The following is a 14,345-nucleotide window of genomic DNA, read 5'->3' on the forward strand; positions in this document are numbered from 1 at the left end:
GTTGCCAGGTGTCTGACATTTTCACATCCTGGCTGGGAAAAAAATAATCAGAAAATACAGGGCATTCTGAATTTTACCAGACAGGTGGTGAAAATACTGGATGGTCCGGGTCAATACCGGACACCTGGCAACCCTACAGACATGCTCCCATTTCCTCCTCTTCAAACTGGCCAGGGTTTGCTCCCATACTGCAGAGGAAAAGAAAAATCCAAGCTCCTGGCCAATATGCCTGTGTCACTCCCCAGGAAAGAACGGTCTGTGATCAACAGCCTAACAGTCGGCTTCTTCCAAGGCCTTCGCTTGTGTTAAGACATTCACTTTTGCATCCGCTACAGCGGAACCGTTTGCGGCGAGGGTCACCGCTGCCTGGAAGTTGTGTTGCCGGCGGGAATCATTCCTGCCATCTGCAGTGTGGTTTATAGCCAGAGGCAGGTGACGCAGCAGGAAGTCTAGGCGCGTAGCCTCCGTTACGAAGCTACTCCTGAAACCAGGATCCGGTTTAAAGGCAACCTCTGGAAGCCCATACAGCTGCCAATTGCAGGGGACACGTTAAAGCCGCGTTATTTTTATTGCGATACACAAGAGACATACAGCGGGAAAGGCCGGCACACACACTTCGGCACAGCTAAAACGGGGCATTCGCAGGGAGCGATGCGGAGGAATTGTCACGGTTCGTGCAGGAGGGTGTTGCGAGCGATGCGCAGTTTGGGTCAGGCATTAGCACCTAGTGCTCTTTTTAAAAAAAAAGCTGGCCCCAGCATGAAGCTGGTAGCATCTCCAGCCTTAGCAAAGCTTGCTGGGAGGGACGTGAAACGTTAAATGGTTAGCATCACGCTACATCGGTCCGGGGGAACCGGTAACCAGAGGGGGCAGGAGCAGAGGAGTGGCTCCCTGTTCGCCCTGGACAGGGGCTGAGAACTGGAAGCAACCCAGACCCAATGCAGGGCTGGGAGCCAGCAGCCAGCCCTACGTGGGGTGGGGGTGGGGGAGAGCCCTAAAGGATGTTCCAGCCGGGTTGGAGTGATCCCCACCCAGATGCCGCTTAAGCAGTGAACCGGTTACACGTTAGGTCAAAACTACCGTGTAACCCGCTCCCTTAAGCAGCGGGATTTTACATCCCTACTTGCTGGAACTCTGCCCTCCGGGGCACGGAGCGTCTGCCGCATCCGCCCCCACATGCATCACTCAGTACTCGTCCTCCTCAGCCTCCTCCCCGTCGGCCGAGTCCCTGCCCACCTCCTCATAGTCCTTCTCCAGCGCAGCCAGGTCCTCCCGGGCCTCGGAGAACTCCCCCTCCTCCATGCCCTCCCCCACGTACCAGTGCACGAAGGCCCGCTTGGCGTACATCAGGTCGAACTTGTGGTCCAGCCGGGCCCAGGCCTCCGCGATGGCCGTGGTGTTGCTCAGCATGCAGACGGCCCGCTGCACCTTGGCCAGGTCCCCGCCCGGCACCACCGTGGGCGGCTGGTAGTTGATGCCCACCTTGAAGCCGGTGGGGCACCAGTCCACAAACTGGATGGAGCGCCGGGTTTTGATGGCGGCAATGGCGGCATTGACGTCCTTGGGCACCACGTCCCCCCGGTAGAGCAGGCAGCAGGCCATGTACTTGCCCCGGCGCGGGTCGCACTTCACCATCTGGTTGGAGAACTCAAAGCAGGCGCTGGTGATCTCCGGCACCGAAAGCTGTTCGTGGTAGGCCTTCTCCGCCGAGACGATGGGCGCGTAGGTGGTGAGGGGGAAGTGGATGCGGGGGTAGGGGACCAGGTTGGTCTGGAACTCTATCAGGTCCACATTCAAGGCACCGTTGAACCTCAGGGAGGCTGTGACGGACGAGACGATCTGGGCAATCAGCCGATTCAAGTTGTTGTACGTGGGCCGCTCGATGTCGAGGTTCCGGTTGCAGATGTCGTAAATGGCCTCGTTGTCCACCATGAAGGAGCAGTCTGAGTGCTCCAGCGTGGTGTGGGTGGTCAGGATGGAGTTGTAGGGCTCCACCACCGCCGTGGAGACCTGCGGGGCAGGGTACACCGAGAACTCCAGCTTGGATTTCTTGCTGTACTCCACCGAGAGACGCTCCATCAAGAGGGACGTGAATCCTGAGCCCGTGCCGCCGCCGAAGCTGTGGAAGACCAGGAACCCTTGAAGGCCGCTGCACTGGTCAGCCTGCAAGAGAAATGCAGTATTTATTCATCTCATTACTGATGAACAGCCGACTGCAGGATCGGACAACACTGAGCTCCTTGAGTTTATCTGTGCAAGAACACGGGTCTAGCAATTCTCCTCTCTCTCGAGTCCTCAAAGCATGGGACTGGATCGGACCTCAATAGATCTCGTCCAGTCCCGACCACAAAGCAGAACTAAGCAATATTAATTAACATTCCTCTGGAGACCATCATTCAACCTTAATTCAGAAGGCTCCAGTTACCCCAAGATGGTTCCAAGTCCTTGATTTGGGTGTTAAGTGGTGGCACAAAAGTGCAGAGTAGCTGGCGCTATTAGAGGTGCTACTTCTCGAGTCTTCGGGCAACGCCTCATCCTCCAACATCCACCGAGCACGTGTCCCAGTGGACGTTCTTGGCTAGTTCTCGGACAGCTCCAAGAGAGAGCTAACCCCGAGTGCCTGTTACCGGTCAGTGCTAGTGAAAGTTGCTTATGGACAGCGTGGAGTTGGAAGTCATTTATGATACAGACGTTTGTCTACATGGAACCGGGAGGAGATCCCCCAATTTTATGTAGGCCTCCTCAGCAACTCTAGGGTTACAAGATGAACAGGGGTCCAATGCAGCGAGAGAAATTCACAGAGAACGGGTTCGGCAGTGGCCATTAGCCAGGCAAGGAGGGAGTCCTTAACTTCGGTCAGAACCTGGGAACGGGCGACCACAGATGGATGATTGTGTTCCCTCCCTCTGGGGCACCTGGCGTTGGCCACGGTCGGCAGATAGGACACCGGGAGGGATCGACCATCGGCCTGACCCACTATGGCGGTTCCTATGGGTTTTGTAATCTCCTCACCAGGCTGGGTTGGGAGACGTTGGTAACTGACAAGGCCTTGCATTAGACAAGAGTCGCCAAGTACAAAGATCTGACCCTCTATTTCTGGCCCCCGAAGCTCACTTTGCAGCCATCCCCAAGAGAAGGAACCGCCCCCGAGCTAGGGCGTGCAGGGCTCTTGTGGGAGCAAGGACCCGTTTGTACTTTGACCCTCTTGCCCATCACAAACATCACCTTAGCCCCTTGCTGCAATCCCATTTAAGTAGGGGCTGCCCTTCGCGCCAGGCCATGCCCCCCGACCTCTCTGCCCCCCCACATCTCCCCGATCGCCTGCTGCCCCATTCGGAAAGATGACCCACGGAGGGGCTGTAAGCCAGGTTTGGAGGACAGAGCAGGTGTTCTTTACTTGCCATTTTGCGGACTCTCCCCAACACGGGATCGATGATCTCCTTCCCGATGGTGTAGTGGCCCCGGGCGTAGTTGTTGGCCGCGTCCTCCTTGCCGCTGATCAGTTGCTCCGGGTGGAAGAGGGCCCGGTAGTTCCCAATTCGGATCTCATCTGCAGGAAGGTGGGTGGTCGGTTAAACAGCAGACAGGTCACAGGCGTGGGAGGGTAGATGCAGACAACTGAACACCAGGGCTAGCAAAGCCAGCAAGAGCCCCTCTGAGAGAGACGGGCTTGGAAGGTAGCACAGGCAGCGGAAGGAAAACAAGTGGAGTCGAGATAGCGGAGGAATTGACGGGAGAGCCCGGGGATTGGCGAGCTAGGCCCGGAGAACAATATTAGCCCGATCGACACCCACGTTTTGGCCCATAAGCTTCAGAGGGGGAACGGAGTTAGTTTGGGACTGGAAAAAACTTAAAAACCCAACCAATAGTCCTGCAGCATATTGATGGGGTCACGAGATTTGATGGGCACCACATGCAACTAGGACTTCAGCCTCTCCCTCCAAGTTTTCATGGGCTTTAGGAACAGCTTCCTGCCAGAGGATGCAACGCGGGAATACATTGCCTAGGGAGGTTGTGGAAGTCCAGCCTTCGAGATATGCAAGAGCAGGTTGGACAGACACCTGTCGGGGATGGACAATCGTTTTCGACAGAGGTCACTGCAGAAATTTTTTAAGTGGCCCTGGACCACCCCGGAAGGGGCGGGGCCAGGACACTTCTGTGCTTCCCCACTCAGACCCAGATTGATCTGGGGGTGGGGGAAACATGCAAAGTCTCCCCCCCCCCCAGAGAACTGCCAGCTGTTCTGAACAGCTGGCGGTTCCCTCTAGGCACTTGTGTGGGAGGAGACTTCACACCCTCCCCCTCAAGCCCTGATTGGCCTGAGGGCAGGGGGAGCAGCAGCGCCTCCATGCGGATTAACTCGCTTGGCAGGCCAGATCCCCCCCGATCTAGACGGCGCTGGGTCCTGCCGTGAGGGCAGGGGACTGGACTTGTTGACTCTCTAGGTCCCTTCCAGTTCTAGGATCCTACGACTCCATGTTCGGACGAGGGTTCCAGTCCATTTCTAGGATGCTGGCTGGGTTTCCGTGGGATTAGCTACCCTATGAAACTTGCCCATTTGTCTCACCTACTGAAAGCGCTTCATTTCCAATAGGCCGGGTGGGACCATTACAGCCTCTAGTCCATGGGTTCCCAAACTGGGGGGCATGAAGAAATTCCAGGGTGGGGGGGCACGAGGAGCCCCAGCCCCCCCTCCCCCCCGTCAACTCCCCCCAATTTTTGCTGCTATTTTTGTTTTTCGACTCTGGTCAGTTCCTTTTTTTGGCTCAACAAGTTTTGCTGCTATTGGGGGGGGGAGGGAAGGTGGCGTGGGGGTTTCTCAAAAATCAAAAAGGGGCTAGATGGACCTTTGGTCTGACCCAGTACGGCCGTTCTTATGTTCATGGGTGTCCCTAGCCTCTGTCTGAAGCTGGGAAGGGTGACAGGGGTGGGATTGCTTGATGATTCCCTGTTCGGATCATTTCCTCTGGGGCAGCTGGCATTGGCCACCGTTGGAAGACAGGAGACTGGGCTACAGGGCCCTTTGCTCCGACCCCATGGGGCCGTTCTCGTAAGACAAAGAAAGGCTGTGGTAATGGACTCTCAGAAACCCTCTTCACCCAGGAACCAGGTGCGTGTTTACACGGACATTACGGGGACGTTGTAGTAGCCAGTCTCAAGCCAGCTGACAGGGCCAGATCCTGCCCTGGGGTAAGACAGCAGAGCAGGCCTGAAGTCAATGGTGCTCTGCCAGCTTCCCCCAGCTGCGCATGTAACCCCCTACGCAAGAGACCCTCCCACGCCGGAGAGGGATGGCAGGGGTTCAATGTGACGCGCACCCTTGCGGAGGAGGCGTAACCTGGAGCCCGGTGTTGCACCCGCCGGCGATTCCAAACACCGCTTGATGGCCGGCCAGCGTCACCAGACTCTGATGGAGGGGGCAAGTCAGCGGATGCAATCGGTGATATTCTCTATTAGACCAGTGGTGGCCCACTGGGGCGCCACCTGTGCCCCCCCCTCTGCCCCCATGTGCCTCGGAGACATTGGAGTCCAACACTTCCTGCTCCTCCCCCGTTCCCCCCCCAGCACTGTCGGAGGAGCTCTGAATCGTGCTCTGTCCCTGCTCCTGCCCCTCCCTCCCAGAGCTGGAATGCCACGAGTCAGCTGTTCCCAGCATTCCGGCTCTGGGAGGGAGGGAGGGAGAGGAGCAGGAAGGGCGGGGGGGCGGGAGGGGAAGGGAGCAGTCAGGGGTCCGCGAGCCACAGGTGGAGCCCCTGAGGGCCACAGGCGGCTGCGGCCACTGAGGTGCAGGAGGCCACCCCTGCCGCCCACCCCCCATTCCCGGCTGCCCATCCCTGCATTAGCCCCTCCCCCCCATCAAGAGGCTGGGAAGGAAGGGGGAGAAAGTTCTCCCGCACATGGAGGAGTCGGCCCCGTTACCTTACCGATGACGGTGGGTTCCAGGTCTATGAACACCGCCCTGGGCACGTGCTTGCCGGAGGCCGTCTCGCAGAAGAAGGTCTCGAAGGACGAGTCCACCTGTTCCGTCTCTGGCTCGGCCGGCGGAGCTGCCCTGGCGCTAGGAATGGTCCCATCCGGCTGGATGCCGTGCTCCATGCAGTAGAGCTCCCAGCAGGCGTTGCCCATCTGCACGCCCGCCTGGCCGATGTGGATGGACAGACACTCCCTCTGGAAGTAGGGACACGTCTCGTTACTGTTTGGGGTTAAGGAGACACCGAGCCGGGTGGCAACTAGGTGCTGGCTTGAAGACAGCAAAACACAACTGCCGAGGCGACTGTCGACCTGCCCATCAAACGCCGCCAGGCCCCGTTGTCTGCGGGCGGACTCGAACCGGGGACCTCTGCTGCCTAGTGCAGAAGCCTCTACTGCAGGAGCGAAAAGCCAGCTGTTAGAGGCTAAACGCTCCCAGTGGCACTAGATGGGACAGTGCCTCACGCCCAGGAGGTGTGCGGGTTACACAGACACTTAGCCCCACTACGTACGCAGCAGTGACACGCCCTGCTGCTCCATTATACACGATTCCTGGGAGACCGTGCCTCTGTCTCCAGTATTTGCAAGGGTTCTGGCCAGCTGTAGAGCCCCAGTTTGAGTCCACCTGCAGACAACGTGGCCTGGTGGTTTAACAGGGTGCCAGCCTGGGGCTGGTCGGGGACACAAGGCGTGAAGGAGAGGAGAGAGGAAATTGTTCTCCTTGGCCTCTGAGCATAGGACAAGAAGCAAGGGGCTTAAACTGCAGCAAGGGAGGTTGAGGTTGGACATTAGGAAAAACTTCCTACCCGTCGGGGTGGTTAAACACTGGAATAAATTGCCCAGGGAGGTTGTGGAATCCCCATCACTAGAGATATTTAAGAGTAGGTTAGATAAATGTCTCTCAGGGATGGTCTAGACAGTACTGGGTCCGGCCATGGGGGCGGGGGGCTGGACTCGGTGACCTCTCGAGGTCCCTTCCAGTCCTAGTGTTCGATGAGTCCATCCCAGCATTGCAAATGGGCACCTGGTGTTGCACAGCACGAGGCAGCCGGCCCTTTGAACGCCACTGGCCTGCCTCTTGCACGGGTCCGTACTGAGACGGCCCCAGGCTGCGGGTTCCGTTCCCTGCCCGTGCGTCTCTTCTCAGCCCCCGCTGGTTCTCAACGCCTCTTACCAGGGGATGCTTCCTGGGAACCGGTTAGCCAGCCTCCCTGGGCCAGGTCACCTGCAGGAGGGTACTTCACTGGCTAAATGCAGCCTTCCACCAGCGAACGGATGAAACAGGCTTGGACAGCCCTCCTCATAGGGCCCCGCGCCCAAGCGCCCCTCACACCCGATCTCACTCCCCCTGCACAGTGCCCAGCAGCATGTGGCTGGCGAGGGAGAACCGAGGAGAAGCCACGGGGGTGGGGTGTGTGTGTGTGCGCGTGTACTAAGGAGAAGCCACGGGGGTGTGTGTGTGTGTGTACTAAGGAGAAGCCACGGGTGTGTGTGTGTGCGTGTGTGTACACTAAGGAGAAGCCACGGGTGTGTGTGTGTGTACACTAAGGAGAAGCCATGGGTGGCGGTGGGGTGTGTGTGTGTGTGTGAACTAAGGAGAAGCCACGGGTGTGTGTGTGTGTGTGTGTGTGTGTGTGTGTGTGAACTAAGGAGAAGCCACAGGTGTGTGTGTGTGTGTGTGTGTGTGTGTACGTACTAAGGAGAAGCCACGGGTGTGTGTGTGTGTGTGTGTGTGTGTGTGTGTGTGAACTAAGGAGAAGCCACAGGTGTGTGTGTGTGTGTGTGTGTGTGTGTGTACGTACTAAGGAGAAGCCACGGGTGTGTGTGTGTGTGTATGTACTAAGGAGAAGCCACGGGTGGGGGTGGGGTGTGTGTGTGTGTGTGTGTGTGTGTGTGTGAACTAAGGAGAAGCCGTGTGTGTGTGTGTGTGTGTGTGTGTGTGTGTGTGTGTGTGTGTGTGTACACGTACTAAGGAGAAGCCACGGGTGGGGGTGGGGTGTGTGTGTGTGTACTTAGGCGAAGCCACGGGTGGGTGTGTGTGTGTGTGTGTGTGTGTGTGTGTGTACGTACTTAGGCGAAGCCGTGTGTGTGTGTGTGTGTGTGTGTGTGTGTGTGAACTAAGGAGAAGCCACGGGTGTGTGTGGGTGTGTGTGTACACTAAGGAGAAGCCACGGGTAGGGGTGGGGTGTGTGCGTGTGTGAACTAAGGAGAAGCCACAGGGGTGTGTGTGTGTGTGTGTGTGTGTGTGTGAACTAAGGAGAAGCCGTGTGTGTGTGTGTGTGTGTGTGTGTGTGTGTGAACTAAGGAGAAGCCGTGTGTGTGTGTGTGTGTGTGTGTGTGTGTGTGTGTGTGTGTGTGTGTGTGTGAACTAAGGAGAAGCCACAGGTGTGTGTGTGTGTGTGTGTGTGTGTGTGTGTGTGTGTGTGTGTGTGTGTGTAAGAAAATGTAGAAGACAGATGGGTAGGGAGAACCATGGAGAGAACCCATGGTTATAGCCTCGCCCAGTGCAAGGAGACACGGGGGCCCGGCCAGCGTCTATGGAAATTGGCACTGGAAGAGTTTGGTCGCCTGGGTTGCAAAGGGCTAATCTGAAAGAGTCTTGGCTCCTAGCTACAGCGTGTGACTGAGGGTCCGATCCGCCAGTAAGATTGTCCTGAGTGGGCGTTGTGGGTCTTACGGAAGAGCTTCGGGGGTTCCGAACCCCCCCCCAAAAGCAGCATTTCTTCAATTGCCACCAATCTAGAGACAGACGCAATGGTGGGGCAAGAGTGTAGCTACCCACCAGCGGCGCAGCAACTAGAAGAGCTGTAGCGACACCCTAGACTTCCCGGCCTGTTGGATGCCTGTTCTGTACTGGAGCAATTCCAGTGGGGGACAGGTCCCTCGGACGCATCCCTTCGAGATCTCAGGCCCGCGCTGTACGCGGCAACCCAAGGGAAGGAAGGGGACGGCCACACATTTGTCAAGACACACAATGTGAAAGCCAGCGGCCAGCTGGCGGGATTGCCCTTGGGGATTGGAAGATCGCCCCCTAGCACCGTAGCCTATGGTTGCCAATTTCACTCCAGGCCTCATCTCTCCCCACAGCTCTGGGGTGTGAGCAGGCCAGTCCCCGGCCATCTCCAGAGGGCGCGGCCAGGCCTGACTATCTGGTGGATATTTGAGGTTACGCCTCTCAGAGTGCTGGCATTTGTACTATGTGCCCAGCCCTGCCATTTCCAGCCTTGCGATAGTGCTTAGCCACATTTTGCGAAGATCACCCCCACGGCCGGTTTTCCCCCCAGCTTTAGCAGAGACAGCTGTTTGGATGACTGGCCTATTATAGCTCACGAGAGACAGCACCTGCTCCCTCCCTAGCATGGTTAGTGGGATTTTAACATGAGTGCGTGGCAAATGGAAAAAACCCTCGCAGAATAGCAGGAAACGCAAGCTGGGAGAATGGTTTCCTTGGGGATGCAGTTAAGAAGTACCAGCTCAGCAGGGTATGCATTCTGTCTCTCTGCACCAAGACAAGCTGCATTTTACACCCTCAGGCACCACACTGAGCCAACATGGTTATCCAGATTTTTGCATTTACATTGCCAGGAAAGAGTTAAATTCTTGTAACTCGAGTCCTTAGACCAGCACTTTACGGTCTGCAAAAAAAATTTTCAAAAGCCCCTTTTCTTCATATTTTACAAGATGATTATATCCCCGCCAACAGGCAAAAAACCAAAAATCCACAAGCCTCCTGGAGAATATACTTAGTTTACAATAAGGTGACCCACTTGTATTATTCTTCCTGGGTGGGTATGCGGATTACATGCATACTTAAAAACTTGTCTGTGAAAGCACTTGAGTGTCAGAGCTGTAGAGTCCAGATTAAATCAGAGACGCTAACGGACAATTGTAACTTTACACACTTAATAGGGATAAACCCTTAGGGATACCACAGACAAAGGCAATATGGCAGCTCCAAAGGAAAAAAGTTAGCCTCTGCAGAAAGAGTTAGTTTCATCCATTGTTACACCGCAGTGTTAATTTCCAGGAGGAAGCTCACAAGAAAAACCAAGAGCCTGTCAGAGATTTTGCAGTTCACGAGAAAAAGAAAACCCCAACTCCTAGGAAAAGTTAGACACTTCAGAATGCTCCAGGCACCAGCTGCTCATGAGAGAAAAACCAGAGCAAGGGGACCACTTACAGCCATCCAAGTCTTAGCTTTTACCTTATAAGGAGCACATCTCGGTTCAATAAGCTATCAAGCAAGCAACAATTAAAGCAGAAACCTGCTTCCAATTAACACCCCCAGAGGAAGGGCTAGGTGGGGAGACCAGCTCCCTGTAGTTAGCAGGAATACAAACATGCATGCCTTACCATGATGACTTTGAGAGCTTCCTAAGGTTTAAGCAAACCCAGCTGCCTCGCCTCTTCCTGGAACTTTATATCCCAGTAAGAATTGACTCCACCTGAATGGAAAGGGGCCCTCTGCTCATTTAAAGCGGCAGAGGCGCCTTTTTGGGGGCTTGCCCGACACACATTCCTTAGGGGCCAGATACTGGGCGTGGAAGGATGAGGCTGATGTGAAGAGGGCTGGGCGGGAGGCGGTTTGGCCCCCAGCTTTTGCAAAGGGAGAAAGTGGCTGAAAAGTAAATCAATAAGCAAACCCACCGGGTTTGGAGAAGGAGGCTTGTGCTGCTTCGGAAGAACAGACTGGCCCTCCCAAGACGCAGGCTGGCACCTGAGCAGGCACCGGTCTGGTTATTGAACTCTGTTCCACATCCTCATGAGTACAATGGATTTCCGGTAATCCGGAACCATGGGACCTAGGTGGTGCCGGATTATCAAATATGCCGGACTATCAGGAGGTACTATAAGCTGGATATACATATAGGTTACGTCTACACCGGCATGATTTTCCGGAAATGCTTTTAACGGAAAAGTTTTCTGTTCAAAGCATTTTCGGAAAAGTGCATCTAGATTGGCAGGACGCTTTTCCGGAAAAGTACTTTTTGCAGAAAAGTGTCCGTGGCCAATCTAGACGCGCTTTTCCGCAAAAAAGCCCCGATCGCCATTTTCGTGATCGGGGCTTTTTTGTGCAAAACAGAACTATGCTGTCTACACTGGCCCTTTTGGCCAAAAGTCTTTCCGAAAAAGACTTTTGCCCGAACAGGAGCAGCATAGTTTTTCCGGAAAAGCACTGATGATTTTACAGGAGATCGTCAGTGCTTTTGCGGAAATTCTAGCGGCCAGGGTAGACAGCTGGCAAGTTTTTCCGGAAAATCATCTGATTTTCCGGAAAATCTTGCCAGTGTAGACACAGCCACACTGTATACATTATATACTGTATATAAAGTGTTCCTAGCCCTTTTGATTGTACATACTGTATACAGTATACTGTAATGTTTTCGGTTTTTTAAGCCTTTTTTACCCTTTTTGCTCAGATCAGCTGCTGCCGCTGTTACCTTGTGACTCATTTTTGGCCAAAGCTCACTCACTCGGCTCTTGCCATTTTGATGCCGGACTATCAGAAGTGCCGGACTATTGGATGCCGGACTATTGGAGTTTTACTGTACCACACGCTGCCACCAGTGTCATGTGCCCGATGGGGGTGGGGGTGCCACCTGGCCACAGAAGTCTGCCCATGCACTTACCAGGTCAGGTCTATTCTGTCTTATCCTGCCCCCCTTCCTGGCCGTGGGTGGCATTTTGCCCTGCACAGGGTGCTCGGGCCAGCCCTGTGCAGCACCGAGGGGCCCTCTCCCCCGGACACTCACCTCTCCCTCCCGTGCGTCTGCTCACATGCTTAGAGTTAAGCACCCATGTTCCAGGCCTGGCATTAAGCCCCGCGAATATGAAGGAAGTGTCTAGCTCCTAGGCAGGTCCTCAGCCCCGAGGCGAGTTTCCTCAGTCCTCAACTCCTCAGGCTGCAACCAGCCTCCTCGATTTCCAGGGGTGAGGGTTAACTCAGGGACTGAAGAGGCCCACGTTACCATGGTATCAGGGCACCTCGCAGGTTTCTGTGTGTTTATCCCGTCCGCACCCAGTGAGGTAGGGCAGGTTAGTATCCCTGTTTTACAGATGGGGAAACTGAGGCACGCAACGATCAAGTGACCCAGCTGAGGTCCCCCAGGAAGCTGGTAGCAGAGCAAGGAATGGAACGCAGGTGACCTACCTCCCAGGCTCAGAGCCTGATGATTGGACTATCCCCCATGGACCTCTCCCCAAGCATTCAAGGCAGCATTCAAACGGGTGGCATAATGGCAAAAGGGCAACAAAAATGATTCGTGGTTTGGAGCAGCTGCCATATGAAGCAAGATTAAAAAGACGGGGACTTTTCAGCTTAGAAAAGAGGAGACTAAGGGGGAGATGCTAGAGATCTATACAATCACGGCTGGTGTGGAGAAAGGGAATAAGGAAAAGCTGTTTACTTGTTCCCATAGCATAAGACCTCGAGACCATAAAACAAAATAATAATATATAGAGATATGCTATCTCATAGAGCTGGGAGGGGCCTTGAGTCCAGCCCCCTGCCCTCACAACAGGACCAAGGACCATCCACAACAGATTTCCCCCAGATCCCTACATGGCCCCCTCAAGGATTGAGCTCCTAACCCTGAGTATAACAGGCCAATGCTCAAACCACTGAGCTATACCTACCCTGCAAGGCCTGGGCAGAAGGTTTAAAACAAATAAAAGGAAGGTTTTCTTCATGCAGCACACAGGCAACCTGTGGAACTCCTTGCCAGAGGATGTTGGGAAGGCCAGGACTTTAACAGGGTCCAAAAAAGAGCTGCCCCCCTTCCTGGCCGTGGGTGGCATTTTGCCCTGCGCAGGTACTCGAGGGGGGAATAAATTAATGGGGGAATCAATGCTTATTAGGATGGGTAGGAATGCTGCCCCAGTCTCTGTTTGTCAGAGGCAGGAAATGGGTGACGAGAGGGATCACTTGATGATTCCCTGTTGTGTTCACTCCCTCTGGGGCACCTGGCGCTGGCCACTGTCGGCAGACAGGATGCTGGGCTAGATAGGCCTTTGGCCTGACCCAGTCTGGCCGTTCTTGTGGCATAGAAAGGCTGATCTGTTTTTAAAGAACCAGTAGCAAGGCGTTAGTGATATTCGCCCCCTCGAGTACCAGCCCCCCTGGAACCAGGTCAGTATCGGCAGGGCAGGCCATCAAGCCTGGATCCACGCTCGGGCCGTGTCTACGTGGCACCGTTTTGTCGGCGAAACAGCGGAGGTGCACACACGGACGTGCTGCTCCCGCCGACGTCACTCCGAGCAGAATAAGGCGCCGGGCGCACGTCGGTGTCGTTGGGGGGGCGTGGCTTTCCTTACGTTGCCTGGTGGCTGTCGTTCTGGTCAATCTCAGAGCCCAGAGCCCAGCTGCCCAGGAGAGCTGGGTGGCGGGACCAGACTTTGCGTGGGAGCCGTGGACAGCTGGACCACGCTCCCAGCAGGGGGCAAGAGGACCAGGCAGCTGGATCCTGCTACTGTCTGGGTGCCAGGGAGCTGGATCCTGCTACCATCTGGGCCGGGGTGGGGGCTCCCTCAGTCTGGCCCACAGGCTCCGCTGTAATGCACATTATGGCTGCACAGTGGCCAAACCTGGGTCGACTTATCTTGGTCACGTTGCCACAGCCTGCAGCTGGACGCTCTAGGCCAGTGATTCTCCAAGGGTGGTCCCTGACCGTCCCGCAGGTGGGCCACAGGGTCAAGGCTTGGCCAACCCCCCCCCCCCCCCCCAGTGGGGAGCCCCAAGCCTCGTGGGCCAGATCCAGCTTGGAGGGGAGGAAGTGGCTCCTATTGGCTGGATCTGCCAGAAACCAGCCAATGAGAATGGGCTAGGGGTGTGAAACGTCCCCCTCCCCTCTAGTTTCAAAGCAAAGGGAGCCCTGCAGCCGCATGGGGGTGGCCGGCGGGGTGAGCTAGGGACCTGCCTGGGGCTCCCCGCTGCCTCCGTGGGCCGGATCTGGGGGCTCGGCCGGCTGGATTCAGCCCTCGGGACGTATTTTGCCCAGGTCTGCTCTAGCAAGACTGGCTTCCCTGGGGGGCCCTCTGGGGTCACAGACAAGGCCCTGGAGCCCAGCCTGGCAATGCCGGTAGAGGGGCCCCCACCTGGTTCCCCTTTTGTTCCATGCAAAGCACTAGGAGAGGCTCAATGCGCTGGCGTCTGCGCTGGAGGGGCCCAGGGCTCTGGCTGCGGGTGCTGGGTGGCTGCCATTGTCCCACTAGCTGCTGCATTTCAATTCTCCACGCAAGGTGCTTAAGGTTCCAGGCTGGGATGCGGGACCCCCGGCTCTTCCACCACCTCCCTGTGTGACGCTGGATGAGTCCCTCAGGGCCAAGCATCCCCCCACCATGTGCAGGGACGTGGAGCCATCTGGGTCCCTTGGGAA

At 55.9% G+C, this 14,345-nt stretch overlaps 1 protein-coding gene across 1 annotated transcript; it reads right to left on the bottom strand.

Moving 5' to 3' along the window:
* Positions 1–545: 545 nt before the first annotated feature.
* Positions 546–10,486, bottom strand: LOC102446337 (tubulin alpha-1C chain). The gene is made up of 4 exons (XM_006116672.3): positions 10,324–10,486; positions 5,925–6,168; positions 3,402–3,550; positions 546–2,163 (listed from the first exon to the last, which is right to left on the bottom strand). The coding sequence occupies exons 1-4, from the start codon at positions 10,324–10,326 to the stop codon at positions 1,186–1,188; spliced, it is 1,374 nt and encodes a 457-aa protein (XP_006116734.2). The 5' UTR covers positions 10,327–10,486; the 3' UTR covers positions 546–1,185.
* Between the last annotated feature and the right edge of the window lie 3,859 nt (positions 10,487–14,345).

The sequence above is a fragment of the Pelodiscus sinensis genome, chromosome 1 (genome assembly GCF_052426305.1).
Source record: "Pelodiscus sinensis isolate ZL-2025 chromosome 1, ASM5242630v1, whole genome shotgun sequence".
Classification (NCBI taxonomy): Eukaryota; Metazoa; Chordata; order Testudines; family Trionychidae; genus Pelodiscus; species Pelodiscus sinensis.

What these genes read in the sequence shown, in the direction of transcription:
- LOC102446337 (XM_006116672.3), bottom strand. An exon ending in CCTGGAACCCACCGTCATCG is followed by an intron (nt 3,551 to 5,924) that starts GTAAGGTAACGG and finishes ACCTTCCTGCAG; the next exon opens with ATGAGATCCGAATTGGGAAC. An exon ending in TGGGGAGAGTCCGCAAAATG is followed by an intron (nt 2,164 to 3,401) that starts GCAAGTAAAGAA and finishes TTTCTCTTGCAG; the next exon opens with GCTGACCAGTGCAGCGGCCT.